At 46.8% G+C, this 20,000-nt stretch overlaps 1 protein-coding gene across 2 annotated transcripts in view; it reads left to right on the top strand.

Annotated features, from left to right (window-relative positions):
* Positions 1-20,000, top strand: part of LOC115119672 (uncharacterized) — a 24,743-nt gene that overhangs the window by 2,084 nt on the left and 2,659 nt on the right. The window contains exons 3-8 of one of the 2 annotated variants that reach the window (XM_065010788.1): positions 10,771-10,863; positions 13,970-14,151; positions 14,473-14,637; positions 16,528-16,663; positions 17,219-17,296; positions 17,498-17,558. In XM_065010788.1, the coding sequence (XP_064866860.1) occupies positions 10,771-10,863; positions 13,970-14,151; positions 14,473-14,637; positions 16,528-16,663; positions 17,219-17,296; positions 17,498-17,558 (715 nt within the window). The remainder of the gene's footprint in view (positions 1-10,770; positions 10,864-13,969; positions 14,152-14,472; positions 14,638-16,527; positions 16,664-17,218; positions 17,297-17,497; positions 17,559-20,000) is intronic. The other variant, XR_010461267.1, reaches the window with a different exon arrangement.

Consider the following 20,000-nt stretch of genomic DNA (forward strand, 5'->3'; position numbering starts at 1 on the left):
AGAGAGAGAGGGGGTAGAGGGAGGGAGAGAGAGGGGGGTAGAGGGAGAGAGAGAGAGAGAGGGGGTAGAGGGAGGGAGAGAGAGAAAGAGAGGGGGTAGAGGGAGGGAGAGAGAGGGGGTAGAGAGAAAGAGGGGTTAGAGGGAGGGAGGGAGGGAGGGAGAGAGAGAGGGGGGTAGAGGGAGGGAGAGAGAGAGAGGGGGTAGAGGGAGGGAGGGAGAAAGAGAGGGGGTAGAGGGAGAGAGAAAGAGAGTGTGAGAGATGTTTCTTTGCCGGTGTTATTTATTTTAGCAGTAGGATTTCTGTTTTGTTTTGACCAGCTCCATGCTTCTGTGTTGTTGCATCAGTGATATTCTACTGAACTTTGATTAAGGAAGAACTCGGGAACAAAAACAACAACATTTAACAGAAAAAAAGGAACGGGCTGTTTTTGATGACCAGGGGTGTATTCATTATGCTGATTCTGTTGCAAAACATTTCTTAAACGGAAGCAGACGGAAACAAAACGGGGAGAGACTTACCTGGATTTGTCCAATAGAAACTCCAAACAGTTACAAAATGTTCCGTTGTGCAGCAGAATTGGTGGAATGAATACACCCCTGTTTTAATGTTGCCAAAAGATAGCTCTTCACTGAACTTGTGATTTAAAAAAGGGATCGTATTAATGAACACTAATAAGTGCTAACCTTCATATATACACACTGAACAAAAATATAAACTCAACATGTAAACTGTTGGTCCCATGTTTCATAAGCGGAAATAAAAGATCCCAGAAATGTTCCATCCGCACAAAAAGCTTATTTCTCTCAATTTTTGAGCACAAATTTGTTTACATCCCTGTTAGTGAGCATTTCTCCTTTGTCAAGATAATCCATCCACAGGACCAGGTGTGGCATATCAAAAAGCTGATTAAACAGCATGATCATTACACAGGTGCAACTTGTGCTGGGGACAATAGAATGACACTCTAAAATGTGCAGATGTCTCAAGTTGAGGGAGTGTGCAATTTGCATGCTGACCGCAGGAATGTCCAGCAGAGTTGTTGCCAGAGAACTTAATGTTCATTTCTTTACCGCCTTCAGTGTTGTTTTCGAGGATTTGGCAGTAGGTCCATCAGGCCTCACAACCACAGACCACGTTGTATGGCGTCGTGTGAGCGAGCGGTTTACTGATGTCAACGATGTGAACAGAGCGCCCCATGGTGGTGGTGGGGTTATGGTGTTTGTTGATGTCAACGTTGTGAACAGAGCGCCCCATGGTGGTGGTGGGGTTATGGTGTTTGTTGATGTCAACGTTGTGAACAGAGCGCCCCATGGTGGCGGTGGGGTTATGGTGTTTACTGATGTCAACGTTGTGAACAGAGGGCCCCATGGTGGTGGTGGGGTTATGGTGTTTGTTGATGTCAACGTTGTGAACAGATCGCCCCATGGTGGTGGTGGGGTTATGGTGTTTGTTGATGTGAACAGAGCGCCCCATGGTGGTGGTGGTGGGGTTATGGTGTTTGTTGATGTCAACGTTGTGAACAGAGCGCCCCATGGTGGTGGTGGGGTTATGGTGTTTGTTGATGTGAACAGAGCGCCCCATGGTGGTGGTGGTGGGGTTATGGTGTTTGTTGATGTCAACGTTGTGAACAGAGCGCCCCATGGTGGCGGTGGGGTTATGGTGTTTGTTGATGTGAACAGAGCGCCCCATGGTGGTGGTGGGGTTATGGTGTTTGTTGATGTCAACGATGTGAACAGAGCGCCCCATGGTGGTGGTGGGGTTATGGTGTTTGTTGATGTCAACGATGTGAACAGAGCGCCCCATGGTGGTGGTGGGGTTATGGTGTTTGTTGATGTCAACGATGTGAACAGAGCGCCCCATGGTGGTGGTGGGGTTATGGTGTTTGTTGATGTGAACAGAGCGCCCCATGGTGGTGGTGGTGGGGTTATGGTGTTTGTTGATGTCAACGTTGTGAACAGAGCGCCCCATGGTGGTGGTGGGGTTATGGTGTTTGTTGATGTGAACAGAGCGCCCCATGGTGGCGGTGGGGTTATGGTGTTTGTTGATGTCAACGATGTGAACAGATCGCCCCATGGTGGTGGTGGGGTTATGGTGTTTGTTGATGTGAACGTTGTGAACAGAGCGCCCCATGGTGGTGGTGGGGTTATGGTGTTTGTTGATGTGAACAGAGCGCCCCATGGTGGTGGTGGGGTTATGGTGTTTGTTGATGTCAACGACGTGAACAGAGCGCCCCATGGTGGTGGTGGGGTTATGGTATGGTCAGGCATAAGCTATGGACAACGAACACAATTGCATTTTATCGATGGCAATTTGAATGCAGAAAAATACAGTGACGAGATCCTGAGGCCCATTAGAGGTATGTGTGATCAACAGATGCATATCTGTATTCCCAGTCATGTGAAATCCATAGATTATGGCCTAATGAATCCATTTAAATTGACTGATTTCCTCATATGAACTATAACTCAATCAAATCAGTTAAATTGTTGTATGTTGAGTTTATATATTTTCATTCAGTATCGTACTTATAAGCTCTTGAAAACCCTTACTGTCCGTAGGGTAAAATCTATACACTTTCTGCAGCAGTTTGCACAGATCCATATGCTGTGTGTGCCTCCAGTAGACTAACTATCCCCAGTTATACTGACACACAGGTGCCCCATAATGACAAAGCAAAAACAGGTTTTTACATATTTTTTGCAAATGTATACAAATACAAAAAAATGGAAATATTACATTTACATAAGTATTCAGACCCTTTACTCAGTGCTTTGTTCAAGCCCCTTTGGCATCGATAACAGCCTAGAGTCTTCTTGGGTATGATGCTACAAGTTTGGCACACCTCCATTTGGGGAGTTTCTCCCGTTCCTCTCTGGAGATCCTGTCAGACACCTATTTTCAGGTCACTCCAGTGATATTCGATTGGGTTCAAGTCCGGGCCACTCTAGAACATTCAGAGACTTGTCCCGAAGCCACTCCTGTGTTGTCTTGGCTGTGTGCTTAGGGTCGTTGTCCTGTTGGAAGGTGAACCTTCGCCCCAATCTGAGGTCCTGAGCTCTATGGAGCAGGTTTTTATCAAGGATCTCTCTGTACTTTGGGCCGTTCATCTTTGCCTCGATCCTGACTAGTCTCCCAGTCCCTTCTGCTGAAAAACATCCCCACAGCATGGTGCTGCTCCCACCATGCTTCATGGGATGGTGGCAGGTTTCCTCCAGACATGACGCTTGGCATTCAGTTTCATCAGACCAGAGAACCTTGTTTCTCTCTAGGTGCTTTATGACAAACTCTAAGCGGACTGTCATGAGCCTTTTACTGAGGAGTGGCTTCTGTCTGGCCGCTCTACCATAATGGCCTGATTGGTGGAGTGTTGCAGAGATGGTTATCCTTCTAGAAGGTTCTCCCATCTCCACAGAGGACCTCTGGAGCTCTGTCAGAGTGATCATTGGGTTCTTGGTCATCCCCCTGATCAAGGCCCTTCTCCCCTGATTGCTCAGTTTGCTCTAGGAAGAGTCTTGGTGGTTCCAAACTTCTTCAATTTAAGAATGATGGAGGCCACTGTGTTCTTGGGGACCTTCATTGCTGCAGAAATGTTTTGGTACCCTTCCCCAGATCTGTGCCTCGAAACAATTCCTTCGAACTCTTGGATTGGTTTTTGCTCTGACATTCACTGTCAACTGTGGGACCTTTTATAGACAGGCGTGTGCCTTTCCAAATCATGTTCAATCAATTGAATAACATAACAAAAAGTCAAGGGGTTTGAATACTTTCTGAATACACTGTATATAGGGATTAGGTGACATTTCTGATGCTCACAGTCAACCAGACATGGGATTTTCCCTGACTAATCAGGAATTCTTGGTTTTGAGGGAATACGGCTGTCACGTAACAAAATGTGGAAAAAGTGTAGGGTCTGAATACTTCTCAAATGCGGTGTACTTTATATACGAGGCTTTATATACTAGTCCAATATACTAGGCCTTATAACCATGTATGATAATGTATGACTGTGGGTATTAAAATGTTTCATAACAGCGCCAATGTTGGGTTTGTTCCAGCTAGCCATATTTTGATTTTAGGCAGTGATTTTTGCTCCACGGGGATTTAGATACAAGTTGCACTCCCATACCCCGGATGTGATTATTGTGTTTGTGTCGGCAGAGAAGGAGATGCCTCTGCCCGTACAGGTCTTTAACTTTCAGGTAAACTTGTGTTTTCAACAGTTTATATAACCGGGAACACGTTTGAATGACTATATTTTTTGTTTAGATTGAGTTGATCTATTTGGTCCTCTAACAAAGTGTTTTCAACTAGAGTTAGCTAACAAGCTAATCTTGCTAGCTAATGTTAGCTAAGAAGCTATGCTGGGGTCTCAACATCAAATTAGTCCTTATTAGCTAATACATTTAGCGTTAGGGCGGATTGAACTAGGTTTATTATAGATTATAAATCTTCAATTTGTTTGATAGATATAGCTAACTAGTCGCCGGATTTAAAAAAAAACAGGTGTAGCTAAATTAGTAAATTAAAATGTAAACAGACAGTTTGATGGCTCGTGTTGAGTCGTTACTGTAATTTGCTCATTTAAAAAGAAACCTGACTGCAGTTCGTAATTCCTTACTAGCATAGCTACATCTGTGTCAAACGTTAGCGTAGCCACCTAAAATGCAAGCCATTTAGCTAGCTAAATAAAAACGTAGTTAGCGAGAGAAGATTTCCATGGAAACAATTCTTAAATTGTCTTGTTATAATCAACTAGATAAACAACATCCACCGGACTGGCAGAAGTTACTATCACCCTGAAACCTTTCACCAACCCTTGCAGTTCAGTTTTAGGCGCTGTTCATTTAGAGACAACGCATGAATTGACATCCCTTTTATGCAAGAAGCAGGACATGTTTCTTCAATGTCTCAGACCTGGCTTCTTCCACCAATTTCTTTCACATGTGTGACCCACCTTGTGTGTACAGCACCAAATATACACTACATCACCAAAAGTATGTGGACACCTCTTCAAATTAGTGGATTCTGCTATTTCAGCCACACCCGTTGCTGACAGGTGTATAAAATCGAGCACACAGCCATGCAATCTCTATTAAATACAATCCATGCAATCTACATAGACAAACATTGGCAGTAGAATGGCCCGTACTGAAGAGCTTAGTGACTTTCAACATGGCACCGTCATAAGATGCCACTATTCCAACAAGTCAGTTTGTAAAATTTCTTCCCTGCTAGAGCTGCCCTGGACAAATGGAAGTGCTGATATTGTGAAGTGAAAATGTCTAAGAGCAACAACGGCTCGGCCGCGAAGTGATAGGCCTCACAAGATCACAGTCTGGGACCACTGAAGCACTACTAAGTTCCAAACTGCCTCTGGAAGCAACGTCGACACAAGAACTGTTCGTCGGGAGCTTCATGGGCTCTCGAGTGGCGCAGCGGTCTAAGGCACTGCATCTTGGTGCTAGAGGTGTCACTACAGACCCTGGTTTGTTTCCAGGCTGTATCACAACCGACCAAGTCCCATAGGGCGGCGCACAATTGGCCCAGCGTCGTTCGGGTTTGGCTGGGGTAGGCTGTCATTGTAAATAAGAATTTGTTCGTAACTGACTTGCCTGGTTAAATAAATAAAAATTCTATGGGTTTCCATGGTGACGCTTGGCATTGTGATCTTGGTGTGCGACTGCTCGGCCATGGAAACCCATTAAATGTTTTTGTTGAGTGGTGTGAAGCTCACTGCCATTGGAATCTGGAGCAGTGGAAACGTGTTCTCTGGAGTGATGAATCACGCTTCACCTTCTGGCCGTCCAACTGGGTTTGGTGGATGCCAGGAGAATGTTCCCTGTCCCAATGCATAGTGCCAACTGTAAAGTTTGGTGGATGCAAGGAGAATTCCCCCTGTCCCAATGCATAGTGCCAACTGTAAAGTTTGGTGGATGCAAGGAGAATTCCCCCTGTCCCAATGCATAGTGCCAACTGTAAAGTTTGGTGGATGCAAGGAGAATGTTCCCTGTCCCAAAGCATAGTGCCAACTGTAAAGTTTGGTGGATGCAAGGAGAATGGTCTGGTCTGTAGCTGTTTTTCATGGTTCGGGCTAGGCCCTTAGTTACAGTGAAGGGAAATGTTTACGCAACAGCATAGATTATTTTTTTGTGGCAACAGTTTGGGGAAGGCCCTTTCCTGTTTCAGCATGACAATGCCCCCGTGCACCAAGCGAGGTCCATACAGAAATGGTTTGTCGATCGGTGTGGAAGAACTTGACTAGCCTACACAGAGCCCTGACCTCAAGCCCATCTAATTACTTTGGGATGAATTGGAACGCCGACTGCGAGCCAGGCCTAATCGCCCAACATCAGAGCCTGACCTCACTAATGCTCTTGTGGCGGAATGGAAGCAAGTCCCCGCAGCAATGTTCCTACATCTAGTGGAAAGCCTTCCCAGAAGAGTGGAGGCTGTTATAGCAGCAATGTTCCTACATCTAGTGGAAAGCCTTCCCAGAAGAGTGGAGGCTGTTATAGCAGCAATGTTCCCCAAAGAGTGGAGGCATCTGTTCCAGTGGAAAGCCTTCCCAGAAGAGTGGAGGCTGTTATAGCAGCAATGTTCCAACATCTAGTGGAAAGCCTTCCCAGAAGAGTGGAGGCTGTTATAGCAGCAATGTTCCAACATCTAGTGGAAAGCCTTCCCAGAAGAGTGGAGGCTGTTATAGCAGCAATGTTCCAACATCTAGTGGAAAGCCTTCCCAGAAGAGTGGAGGCTGTTATAGCAGCAATGTTCCAACATCTAGTGGAAAGCCTTCCCAGAAGAGTGGAGGCTGTTGTAGCAGCAATGTTCCAACATCCAGTGGAAAGCCTTCCCAGAAGAGTGGAGGCTGTTATAGCAGCAATGTTCCAACATCTAGTGGAAAGCATTCCCAGAAGAGTGGAGGCTGTTGTAGCAGCAATGTTCCAACATCCAGTGGAAAGCATTCCCAGAAGAGTGGAGGATGTTCTAGCAGCAAAAGGGGGACCATCTCCATGATTATGGAATAAGATGTTTGACAAGGAGGTGTCCACATACCTTTGATCATGTAGTTTTAATTTTTTAAATGTATTTTTATTTCACCTTTATTTAACCAGGTAGGCTAGTTGAGAACAAGTTCTCATTTACAACTGCGACCTGGCCAAGATAAAGCAAAGCATTGTGAACAGACAGCAACACAGATTTACACATGGAGTAAACAACAAACAAGTCAATAACACAGTATAATTTTTTTAAAGAGTCAATATAAATTGTGTGCAAAAGGCATGAGGAGGTAGGTGATTACTTACCATACACAACCCCACATAACATCCAGCTAATGTGGTGAGAGTTCTGGCTAGCCAACTGACATGACTTATCATGCGAAGTGCTTTAAGTCATCAAGGACAGATGACCCCTCCTTCCTTCCTTCCCTGCATCTCACCCTCTCCCGCCTCCCTCCATCTCCCCCCTCTCCCCCTCTCCCGCCTCGCCTCCATCTCCCCTCTCCTCCACCCCCCCCACCCCCTTCCTTCCCTGCATCTCCCCTTTCCCCGTCTCCCCCTCTCCCTCCACCCCCACCCCCTTCCTTCCCTGCATCTCCCCCCTCTCCTGCCTCCCCTCCAACTCCCATCTCCCACCTCCCTCTCCCGCCTCCCTCCTTCTCCCCCTCTCTCGCCTCACCTCCTCCTCCAGGACAGCTCAGTGTCAGAGCTGGAGGTTGCCGCAGGAGCAGAACAAGCTCAGGCTCAGGACAGCGAAAGAGACAGGGCCATGGCCAGAGACAGGGACAAGAGTAGGGCTAGCTTGGCCCAGACCTCAGCCTCAGAGCTTCCCTGTACCTCCCATAGCAGCAGCAGACCCAATCAGCTGTCACCGTTCACTGCAGGGGACTACGTCCTCAGCTCCAGCCTCTCAGCATGCTCCCTGCTCCCAGAGGTAGGACCACCAGAGCAGACAGAGCGAAGCTCTGATATATGGAGTTGTTTTAAGGTCATTACTAAGGATCATTTTGCTATTTGATATTGAATTTTAAGAATCATTTTTGTCCTTACATTGCTTTAGGGCGGCAAGCCTATAAAAGGTAAAGAGGGGGCGAACACATGTTTTTTGGTTAGATAAATCATTTTTGAGGGGCGGCAGGTAGCCTTACTGCTATGGTAGGGGGCGGCAGGTAGCCTAGTGGTTAGAGGGGCGGCAGGTAGCCTAGTGGTTAGAGGGGCGGCAGGTAGCCTAGTGGTTAGGGGCGGCAGGGCCTAGTGGTTAGAGGGGGCAGGTAGCCTAGTGGTTAGAGGCGGCAGGGCCTAGTGGTTAGAGGGGGCAGGTAGCCTAGTGGTTAGAGGGGCGGCAGGTAGCCTAGTGGTTAGAGGGGCGGCGGCAGGGGGCGGCTTGTAGCCTAGTGGTTAGAGGGGCTTGTAGCCTAGTGGTAGAGGGGCCTTGTAGCCTAGTGGTTAGAGGGGCGGCTTGTAGCCTAGTGGTTAGAGGGCGGCTTGTAGCCTAGTGGTTAGAGGGGCGGCTTGTAGCCTAGTGGTTAGAGGGGCGGCTTGGAGCCTAGTGGTTAGAGCGTTGGGCCAGTAACCGAAAGGTTGCTAGATTGAATCCCCGAGCTAACAAGGTAAGAGGTAAAAAATCTCTCATTCTGCCCCTGAACAGGCAGTTAACCCACTGTTCCCCGGTAGGCCGTCATTGAAAATAAGAATTTGTTCTTAACTGACTTTCCTAGTTAAATAAAGGTTTAAAAAAAATTGGCCCATACAACACAGAGTATCATTCACTACATGGAACAATGGATAGTCCCCCAAAAAACAATCAAAAGGCAGTTTGTTCTGAAGTGTCTGCCCTATAAGAGAGATCAAGTAGCTTAGTGGTTAGAGCGTTGGACTAGTAACCGGAAGGTTTCAAGATCGAATCCCTGAGCTGACAAGGTTAAAATCTGTTGTTCTACCCCTGAACAAGGCAGTTAATCCACTGTTCCCAGGCCATCATTGAACATAAGAATTTGTTCTTAACTGACTTGCCTAGTTTAAATAAAATATGTTGTTTTTTACATGTATTTAACTCCATATCTTTGGTACTAATCCAGTCTCCATATATACTTCCATAAATGTTTGTAACTTCGTACCTGGGGACCTTCAGACAAGTCTTGTGAGGCCTGTGGGCATCCTAGAACAAAACCACCGTCATGTTTGTGAGGGTCTCACCTTGACACAGAGGGTCATATTAGAGTCTAGGCCAAACTGTTCAGACACTACAGACAGTTGGCAGATCGGCTGTACCGACTCCAGATGAGTCCCAAGTAGCTTGTCGGGGTCATAGATCAAAACGGAGAACACGGAGGGTCTCATCTTTCCATTGAAGGGTCAGTCGTTTGTAGGCTGTTCAGACGCTGCAGAAGTGAGAAGACCAATTGGGATGTCTCGTGGTCTGACGAACACCGCTCTAGCTTAAATGGATGGATTTCTATGGGGCTTTTTTTAAATGCTAATTCGATTTCAGTAGGTGCCCAGACATTGACCTTAGGGGTTAATCTCTAAAAGTCTCTCTCTCCATCTCCCTTTCTTCTCCCCCGCCGCTCGCTCCCTCTCCATCTCACCTTCTTTCTCCCCACTCGCTCCTCCATCTCCATCTCACCTTCTCTCTCCATCCCCACTCCTCTCTCCATCCCTTCCATCCTCTCTCTCCCCATCTCCCCCCACTCTCCATCTCCCCCCCATCTCTCTCTCTCCCCATCTCCCCATCTCCCCCACTCTCTCTCTCTCCATCTCCCCTCTCTCCCCCGCTCACTCCCTCTCCATCTCATCTCCCCCACTTCTCTCTCCCGCTCCCTTCCATCCCTCTCTCTCTCCATCTCCCCACTCTCTCTCTCCCCATCTCCCTCGCTCTCTCTCTCTCTCCCCCGCTCATCTCCCTCTCCATCTCACCTTCTCTCTCCCTCCATCTCCCCGCTCCCTTCCATCCCTCTCTCTCTCCATCTCCCCCCACTCTCTCTCTCCCCATCTCCCCCATCTCTCTCTCTCTCCTCCATCTCCCCCACTCTCTCTCTCTCCATCTCCCCCACTCTCTCTCTCCCCCATCTCCCCCCCTCTCTCTCTCCCCATCTCCCTGCTCTCTCTCCATCTCTCTCCCCCGCTCTCTCCCCATCTCCCCACTCTCTCTCTCCCCATCTCCCCCATCTCCTCTCTCTCTCCCCATCTCCCCCCACTCTCTCTCTCCCCATCTCCCTCCCCACTCTCTCTCCATCTCTCTCTCTCTCCCTCGCTCTCTCTCTCTCTCCATCTCCCTCGCTCCTCTCTCTCCATCTCCCCCATCTCCCTCGCTCCCTCGCTCTCTCTCTCTCTCCATCTCCCCACGCTCTCTCTCTCTCTCTCCATCTCCCTCGCTCTCTCTCCATCTCCCTCGCTCTCTCTCCATCTCCCTCGCTCTCTCTCTCTCTCTCCATCTCCCTCGCTCTCTCTCTCTCTCTCCATCTCCCTCGCTCTCTCTCTCCATCTCCCTCGCTCTCTCTCTCCATCTCCCTCGCTCTCTCTCTCTCTCTCCATCTCCCTCGCTCTCTCTCTCTCTCTCCATCTCCCTCGCTCTCTCTCTCTCTCTCCATCTCCCTCGCTCTCTCTCTCTCTCTCTCCATCTCCCTCGCTCTCTCTCTCTCTCTCCATCTCACCTTCTCTCTCCCGCTCCCTTCCATCCCTCTCTCTCTCTCCCCATCTCCCCCGCTCTCCATCTCCCTCGCTCTCTCTCTCTCTCTCCCCCGCTCTCTCCCATGCCTCTCTCTCCTCCAGGGGGCTGTTGAGCCGATGCAGATCGATGCTGACCCCCAGGAAGACCAGCAGAATGCTCCAGACACCAACTATGTGGTGGAAAACCCCACACTGGTATGTTACTATAGCACTAAGCTAGCACTGGTACGTTACTATAGCACTAAGCTAGCACTGGTACATTACTATAGCACTAAGCTAGCACTGGTACGTTACTATAGCACTAAGCTAGCCCTAGCACTGGTACGTTACTATAGCACTAAGCTAGCACTGGTACGTTACTATAGCACTAAGCTAGCCCTAGCACTGGTACGTTACTATAGCACTAAGCTAGCCCTAGCACTGGTACGTTACTATAGCACTAAGCTAGCACTGGTACGTTACTATAGCACTAAGCTAGCACTGGTACATTACTATAGCACTAAGCTAGCACTGGTACGTTACTATAGCACTAAGCTAGCCCTAGCACTGGTATTACTGTTACTAGCACTAGCACTAAGCTAGCAGCACTGGTATTGCTACGCACTAAGCACTAAGCTAGCACTGGTACGTTACTATAGCACTAAGCTAGCCCCAGCACTGGTACGTTACTATAGCACTAAGCTAGCCCTAGCACTGGTACGTTACTATAGCACTAAGCTAGCACTGGTACGTTACTATAGCACTAAGCTAGCCCCAGCACTGGTACGTTACTGTAGCACTAAGCTAGCCCCAGCACTGGCACGTGCGTTACTATAGCACTAAGCTAGCCCCAGCACTGGTACGTTACTATAGCACTAAGCTAGCCCTTGCACTGGTACGTTACTATAGCACTAAGCTAGCACTGGTACGTTACTATAGCACTAAGCTAGCACTGGTACGTTACTATAGCACTAAGCTAGCACTGGTACGTTACTATAGCACTAAGCTAGCACTGGTACGTTACTATAGCACTAAGCTAGCACTGGTACGTTACTATAGCACTAAGCTAGCACTGGTACGTTACTATAGCACTAAGCTAGCCCCAGCACTGGTACGTTACTGTAGCACTAAGCTAGCACTGGTACGTTACTATAGCACTAAGGTAGCCCCAGCACTGGTACGTTACTATAGCACTAAGCTAGCCCCAGCACTGGTACGTTACTATAGCACTAAGCTAGCCCCAGCACTGGTATATTACTATAGCACTAAGCTAGCCCCAGCACTGGTACGTTACTATAGCACTAAGCTAGCCCCATCACTGGTACGTTACTATAGCACTAAGCTAGCCCTTGCACTGGTACGTTACTATAGCACTAAGATAGCACTGGTACATTACTATAGCCCTAGCACTGGTACATTACTATAGCCCTAGCACTGGTACATTACTATAGCCCTAGCACTGGTACATTACTATAGCCCTAGCACTGGTACATTACTATAGCCCTAAGCTAGCACTGGTACGTTACTATTAGCACTAAGCTAGCACTGGTATGTTACTATTAGCACTAAGCTAGCACTGGTACGTTACTATAGCACTAAATTAGCACTGGTAAGTTACTATAGCATTAATCTAGCAAGTTACTATAGCATTAATCTAGCAAATTACTATAGCATTAATCTAGCACTGGTACGTTACTATAGCATTAATCTAGCACTGGTACGTTACTATAGCACTAATCTAGCACTGGTACGTTACTATAGCATTAATCTAGCACTGGTACGTTACTATAGCATTAATCTAGCACTGGTACGTTACTATAGCATTAATCTAGCACTGGTACGTTACTATAGCATTAATCTAGCACTGGTACGTTACTATAGCACTAAGCTAGCCCTAGCACTGGTACATTTCTATAGCACTAAGGTAGCACTGGTACATTACTATAGCACTAAGCTAGCCCTAGCACTGGTACATTACTATAGCACTAAGCTAGCCCTAGCACTGGTACATTACTATAGCACTAAGCTAGCACTGGTACATTACTATAGCACTAAGCTAGCCATAGCACTGGGACGTTACTATAGCACTAAGCTAGCACTGGTACATTACTATAGCACTAAGCTAGCCCTAGCACTGGGACGTTACTATAGCACTAAGCTAGCACTGGTACATTACTATAGCACTAAGCTAGCCCTAGCACTGGGACGTTACTATAGCACTAAGCTAGCACTGGGACGTTACTATAGCACTAAGCTAGCCCTAGCACTGGGACGTTACTATAGCACTAAGCTAGCACTGGTACATTACTATAGCACTAAGCTAGCACTGGTACATTACTATAGCACTAAGCTAGCACTGGTATATTACTATAGCACTAAGCTAGCACTGGTACATTACTATAGCACTAAGCTAGCCCTAGCACTGGGACGTTACTATAGCACTAAGCTAGCACTGGGACGTTACTATAGCACTAAGCTAGCACTGGTACATTACTATAGCACTAAGCTAGCACTGGGACGTTACTATAGCACTAAGCTAGCACTGGTACATTACTATAGCACTAAGCTAGCACTGGTACATTACTATAGCACTAAGCTAGCACTGGTACATTACTATAGCACTAAGCTAGCCATAGCACTGGGACGTTACTGACGGTATCTTCCTTAGCTTTGTAGTTCTTCTTCTATATTCTATGCTGAACACTGAACTAGTCTGTCACATAGATGCACTATTGTAAAGTGGCTGCTCCACTGGATGTCATAAGGTGAATGCACCAATTTGTAAGTCGCTCTGGATAAGAGCGTCTGCTAAATGACTTAAATGTAAATGTAAACTCCTATCATGTGTTATCTTTTCAATGTTTTGTCTCTCTCTCTCAATCTCGCTGTCTCTCGCTCTCTGTCCCTCTCTCGCTGTCTCTCGCTCTCTGTCCCTCTCTCTGTTTTTCTCTCAATCTCCCTGTCTCATCTCTCCTGGTCTCCCATCTCTCCTGGTCTCCCTGTCTCATCTCTCCTGTCTCTTTGTCTCTCATCTCTCCTGGTCTCCCTGTCTCTCATCTCTCCTGGTCTCCCTGTCTCTCATCTCTCCTGGTCTCCCTGTCTCTCATCTCTCCTGGTCTCCCTGTCTCTCATCTCTCCTGGTCTCCCATCTCTCCTGGTCTCCCTGTCTCTCATCTCTCCTGGTCGCTCTCTCTTTCATCTCTCCTGGTCGCTCTCTCTTTCATCTCTCCTGGTCATCTCTCCTGGTCTCTCTCTCTTTCATCTCTCCTGGTCTCTCTCTCTTTCATCTCTCTCTTTCATCTCTCCTGGTCTCCCTCTCTAGGACCTGGAGCAGTTTGCGTCCAGCTACAGCGGTCTGATGCGTATTGAGAGACTGCAGTTCATAGCACAACATTGTCCCCAGCTCCGGGCCGAGGCCCTGAAGATGGCCCTGTCCTTCGTCCAGAGGACCTTCAACGTAGACGTGTACGAGGAGATCCACCGCAGACTCACCGACGCCAAGCGGTTTTTATTTTAATTTATTTTACCTTTATTTAACTAGGCAAGTGAGTTAAGAACAAATTCTTATTTTCAATGACGGCCTAGGAACAGTGGGTTAACTGCCTGTTCAGGGGCAGAACGACAGATTTGTACCTTGTCAGCTCGGGGGTTTGAACTTGCAACCTTCTGGTTACTAGTCCAACGCTCTAACCACTAGGCTACCCTGCCGAGGAGAAAGAGTGTGTGTGAGAGTGAAGTGGAGCCTATATAAGGTACAAAAGTGTGTGCGTGTGAGAGAGATCCCGCATGTGTGCATACGACCCTAACATCTCTGTCTATCCCCAGACAGGCGCAGGGTGCCCCTGACGCCGTGCCTGATGGGCCGGCGGAGGCCCCTCTCCTGGACACAGCCTGGGCAGAGAGCACCAGGAAAAAGGCCCTTCTCAAACTGGAGAAGCTGGACACTGACCTCAAGAACTACAAGGGAAACTCCATCAAAGAGAGCATCAGGTAACTAGCTACGGGGGGGGAACTCAAGTAGACATTGTTTTCACTGTGTTACATGTGGGTCACAAGCAGTGGAGATGGAACTCGACAGTGTCACAAGCAGTGGAGATGGAACTCGACAGTGTCACAAGCAGTGGAGATGGAACTCGACAGTGTCACAAGCAGTGGAGATGGAACTCGACTGTGTCACAAGCAGTGGAGATGGAACTCGACAGTGTCACAAGCAGTGGAGATGGAACTGTCACAAGCAGTGAGATGGAACACTGTGTCACAAGCAGTGGAGATGGAACTCGACAGTGTCACAGTGCAGTGGAGATGGAACTCGACAGTGTCACAAGCAGTGGAGATGGAACTCAGTGTCACAAGCAGTGTGTCACAAGCAGTGGAGATGGAACTCGACTGTGTCACAAGCAGTGGAGATGGAACTCGGCTGTGTCACAAGCAGTGGAGATGGAACTCGACAGTGTCACAAGCAGTGGAGATGGAACTCGACTGTGTCACAAGCAGTGGAGATGGAACTCGGCTGTGTCACAAGCAGTGGAGATGGAACTCTACTGTGTCTCAAGCAGTGGAGATGGAACTCTACTGTGTCACAAGCAGTGGAGATGGAACTCGACTGTGTCACAAGCAGTGGAGATGGAACTCGACTGTGTCTCAAGCAGTGGAGATGGAACTCGGCTGTGTCACAAGCAGTGGAGATGGAACTCGGCTGTGTCACAAGCAGTGGAGATGGAACTCGACTGTGTCACAAGCAGTGGAGATGGAACTCGACTGTGTCTCAAGCAAGTGGAGATGGAACTCGGACAACATTTAAAAAATATATATTTAAAAAATGTTTTACCTTTATTTAACCAGGCAAGTCAGTTAAGAACAAATTCTTATTTTCAATGATGGCCTAGGAACAGTGGGTTCCTTCCAGTTCTCTGCTGCCCATGACTGGAACCAACTGCAAAAATCTCTGAAGCTGGAGACTCACATCTCCCTCACTAGCTTTAACCACCAGCTGTCAGCGCAGCTCACAGATCACTGGACCTGTACATAGCCCATCTGTAAACAGCCCACCTACCTCATCCCCATACTGATATTTATTTATTTATCTTGCTCCTTTGCACCCCAGTATCTCTACTTGCACATTCATCTTCTGCATCTACCATTCCAGTGTTTAATTACTATATTGTAATTACTTTGCCACCATGGCCTGTTTATTGCCTTAACTCCCTTATCTTACCTCCATTTGCACTCACTGTATATAGACTTTTTGGTTTCTTTTGTTCTACTGTATTATTGACTATGTTTAGTTTATTCCATGTGTAACTCTGTGTTGTTGTATGTGTCGAATTGCTTTGCTTTATCTTGGCCAGGTCGCAGTTGCAAATGAGAACTTGTTCTCAACTAGCCTACCTGGTTAAATAAAGTGCACACTTTGGGATAAGGATGGAGGATGTGGACACAGCCAGTGATGTGGTAGGGGAGAGGAAGGGCCTCAAAACCCAAATGGAACCAGTCTACTACTCAACAAGTTCTCTCTCTGGATCCCCCCCTCCCTCTCTCTCCTCCCTTCCCCTCTCTCCTCCCTTCCCCTCTCTCCTCCCTTCCCCTCTCTCCTCCTTCCCCTCTCTCCTCCTCCTCCCTCCCCCTCTTTCTCTCCTCCTCCCTCCCCCTCTTTCTCTCCTCCTCCCTCCCCCTCTCTCTCATCCTCAACGCTCTCCCCCTCCCTCCCCCCGTCTCCTCCTCCTCCTCCTCCCTCTCTCCTCCCCCTATCCCCCTCTCTTCTCCCTTCTCTCCTCCCCCCCCTCTCTCCTCCCTTCTCTCTCCTCCTCTCTCCCCCCCTCTCTCTCCTCCTCCGCCCCCCCTCTCTCCTCCTCCTCCCCCCCTCCCTCTCTGTCTGTTCAGGCGGGGTCATGATGACCTTGGGGACCACTATTTAGACTGTGGAGATCTCAGCAATGCCCTGAAGTGTTACAGCCGAGCCCGAGACTACTGCACTAGTGCCAAGCATGTCATCAACATGTGTCTGAATGTCATCAAGGTACTATGACATGTTCAACATGTGTCTGAACGTCATCAAGGTACTATGACATCATCAACATGTGTCTGAATGTCATCAAGGTACTATGACCTCATCAACATGGTGCCTGATTGTCATCAAGGTACTATGACATCAACATGTGTCTGAATGTCATCAAGGTACTATGACATCATCAACATGTGTCTGAATGTCATCAAGGTACTATGACATCATCAACATGTGTCTGAATGTCATCAAGGTACTATGACATCAACATGTGTCTGAATGTCATCAAGGTACTATGACATCATCAACATGTGTCTGAATGTCATCAAGGTACTATGACATCATCAACATGTGTCTGAATGTCATCAAGGTACTATGACATCATCAACATGGTGCCTCCGAAATGAAAGTTTATGAATGTTCATGTCAACTTTTATCGTCAAGTTGTGTCTTCACTTGGTCAAGTCTATAAACGTGGATTGTCTTGACCTAACATCCTTGGAACGTTTCTCAAACCTTTTCTCTCCTCTGTCTCTCTCTCTCTCTCTGTGTGTATTTCTCTCTCGCTAGGTTAGCGTTTACCTCCAGAACTGGTCCCATGTACTTAGCTACGTCAGCAAGGCAGAATCCACTCCAGAGATAGCTGAGGTTAGTACTGAATGACATGAAAAATGACCTTTTCATCGTACCTTCCTAGTGAGAGAAACTTGTAAAATCAAGCAGTATGAGAATTTGTTCAATAGATGTTCTCCTTTTAAATAATTGTGTGTGTGTGTATAGTAGACTCTAATATAGCCTTCACACTGAGAGAAAGTCACTGACTTACCTCCCGCTTGCTTGTTCTTCTAGCAACGAGGAGAGAGAGACAGTCAGAACCAATCTGTCCTCACCAAACTAAAATGTGCTGCGGGTAAGATCTCATACTATACTGTTAGGAGGACCACTGAAGTCTACAGCTAAGACATTATACTGTTAGGAGGACCACTGAAGTCTACAGCTAAGACATTATACTGTTAGGAGGACCACTGACAGCTAAGACATTATACTGTTAGGAGGACCAGCTAAGACATTATACTGTTAGGAGGACCACTGAAGTCTACAGCTAAGACATTATACTGTTAGGAGGACCACTGAAGTCTACAGCTAAGACATTATACTGTTAGGAGGACCACTGAAGTCTACAGCTAAGACATTATACTGTTAGGACCACTGGACAGCTAAGACATTATACTGTTAGGAGGACCACTGAAGTCTACAGCTAAGACATTATACTGTTAGGAGGACCACTGAAGTCTACAGCTAAGACATTATACTGTTAGGAGGACCACTGAAGTCTACAGCTAAGACATTATACTGTTAGGAGGACCACTGAAGACATTATACTGTTAGGAGGACCACTGAAGTCTACAGCTACATTATACTGTTAGGAGGACCACTGAAGTCTACAGCTAAGACATTATACTGTTAGGAGGACCACTGAAGTCTACAGCTAAGACATTATACTGTTAGGAGGACCACTGAAGTCTACAGCTAAGACATTATACTGTTAGGAGGACCACTGAAGTCTACAGCTAAGACATTATACTGTTAGGAGGACCACTGAAGTCTACAGCTAAGACATTATACTGTTAGGAGGACCACTGAAGTCTACAGCTAAGACATTATACTGTTAGGAGGACCACTGAAGTCTACAGCTAAGACATTATACTGTTAGGAGGACCACTGAAGTCTACTGTTAGCTAAGACATTATACTGTTAGGAGGACCACTGAAGTCTACAGCTAAGACATTATACTGTTAGGAGGACCACTGAAGTTAGGAGGACCACTAAGTCTACAGCTAAGACATTATACTGTTAGGAGGACCACTGAAGTCTACAGCTAAGACATTATACTGTTAGGAGGACCACTGAAGTCTACTGAGCTAAGACATTATACTGTTAGGAGGACCACTGAAGTCTACAGCTAAGACATTATACTGTTAGGAGGACCACTGGGAAGTCTACAGCTAAGACATTATACTGTTAGGAGGACCACTGAAGTCTACAGCTAAGACATTATACTGTTAGGAGGACCACTGAAGTCTACAGCTAAGACATTATACTGTTAGGAGGACCACTGAAGTCTACAGCTAAGACATTATACTGTTAGGAGGACCACTGAAGTCTACAGCTAAGACATTATACTGTTAGGAGGACCACTGAAGTCTACAGCTAAGACATTATACTGTTAGGAGGACCACTGAGTCTGCAGCTAAGACATTATACTGTTAGGAGGACCACTGAAGTCTACAGCTAAGACATTATACTGTTAGAGGACCACTGAAGTCTACAGCTAAGACATTATACTGTTAGGAGGACCACTGAGTCTACAGCTAAGACATTATACTGTTAGGAGGACCACTGAAGTCTACAGCTAAGACATTATACTGTTAGGAGGACCACTGAAGTCTACAGCTAAGACATTATACTGTTAGGAGGACCACTGTAGTCTACAGCTAAGACATTATACTGTTAGGAGGACCACTGTAGTCTACAGCTAAGACATACTGTTAGGAGGACCACTGAGGTCTACAGCTAAGACATTATACTGTTAGGAGGACCACTGAAGTCTACAGCTAAGACATTATACTGTTAGGAGGACCACTGAAGTCTACAGCTAAGACATTATACTGTTAGGAGGACCACTGAAGTCTACAGCTAAGACATTATACTGTTAGGAGGACCACTGAAGTCTACAGCTAAGACATTATACTGTTAGGAGGACTACAGCTAAGACATTATACTGTTAGGAGGACCACTGTAGTCTACAGCTAAGACATACTGTTAGGAGGACCACTGAGGTCTACAGCTAAGACATTATACTGTTAGGAGGACCACTGAGGTCTACAGCTAAGACATTATACTATACTGTTAGGAGGACCACTGAAGTCTATAGCTAAGACATTATACTGTTAGGAGGACCACTGAAGTCTACAGCTAAGACATTATACTATACTGTTAGGAGGACCACTGAAGTCTACAGCTAAGACATTATACTGTTAGGAGGACCACTGAAGTCTACAGCTAAGACATTATACTGTTAGGAGGACCACTGAAGTCTACAGCTAAGACATTATACTATACTGTTAGGAGGACCACTGAAGTCTACAGCTAAGACATTATACTGTTAGGAGGACCACTGAAGTCTGCAGCTAAGACATTATACTGTTAGGAGGACCACTGAAGTCTACAGCTAAGACATTATACTGTTAGGAGGACCACTGAAGTCTGCAGCTAAGACATTATACTGTTAGGAGGACCACTGAAGTCTACAGCTAAGACATTATACTGTTAGGAGGACCACTGAAGTCTA

Source organism: Oncorhynchus nerka, linkage group LG26 (assembly GCF_034236695.1).
Source record: "Oncorhynchus nerka isolate Pitt River linkage group LG26, Oner_Uvic_2.0, whole genome shotgun sequence".
Classification (NCBI taxonomy): domain Eukaryota; kingdom Metazoa; phylum Chordata; class Actinopteri; order Salmoniformes; family Salmonidae; genus Oncorhynchus; species Oncorhynchus nerka.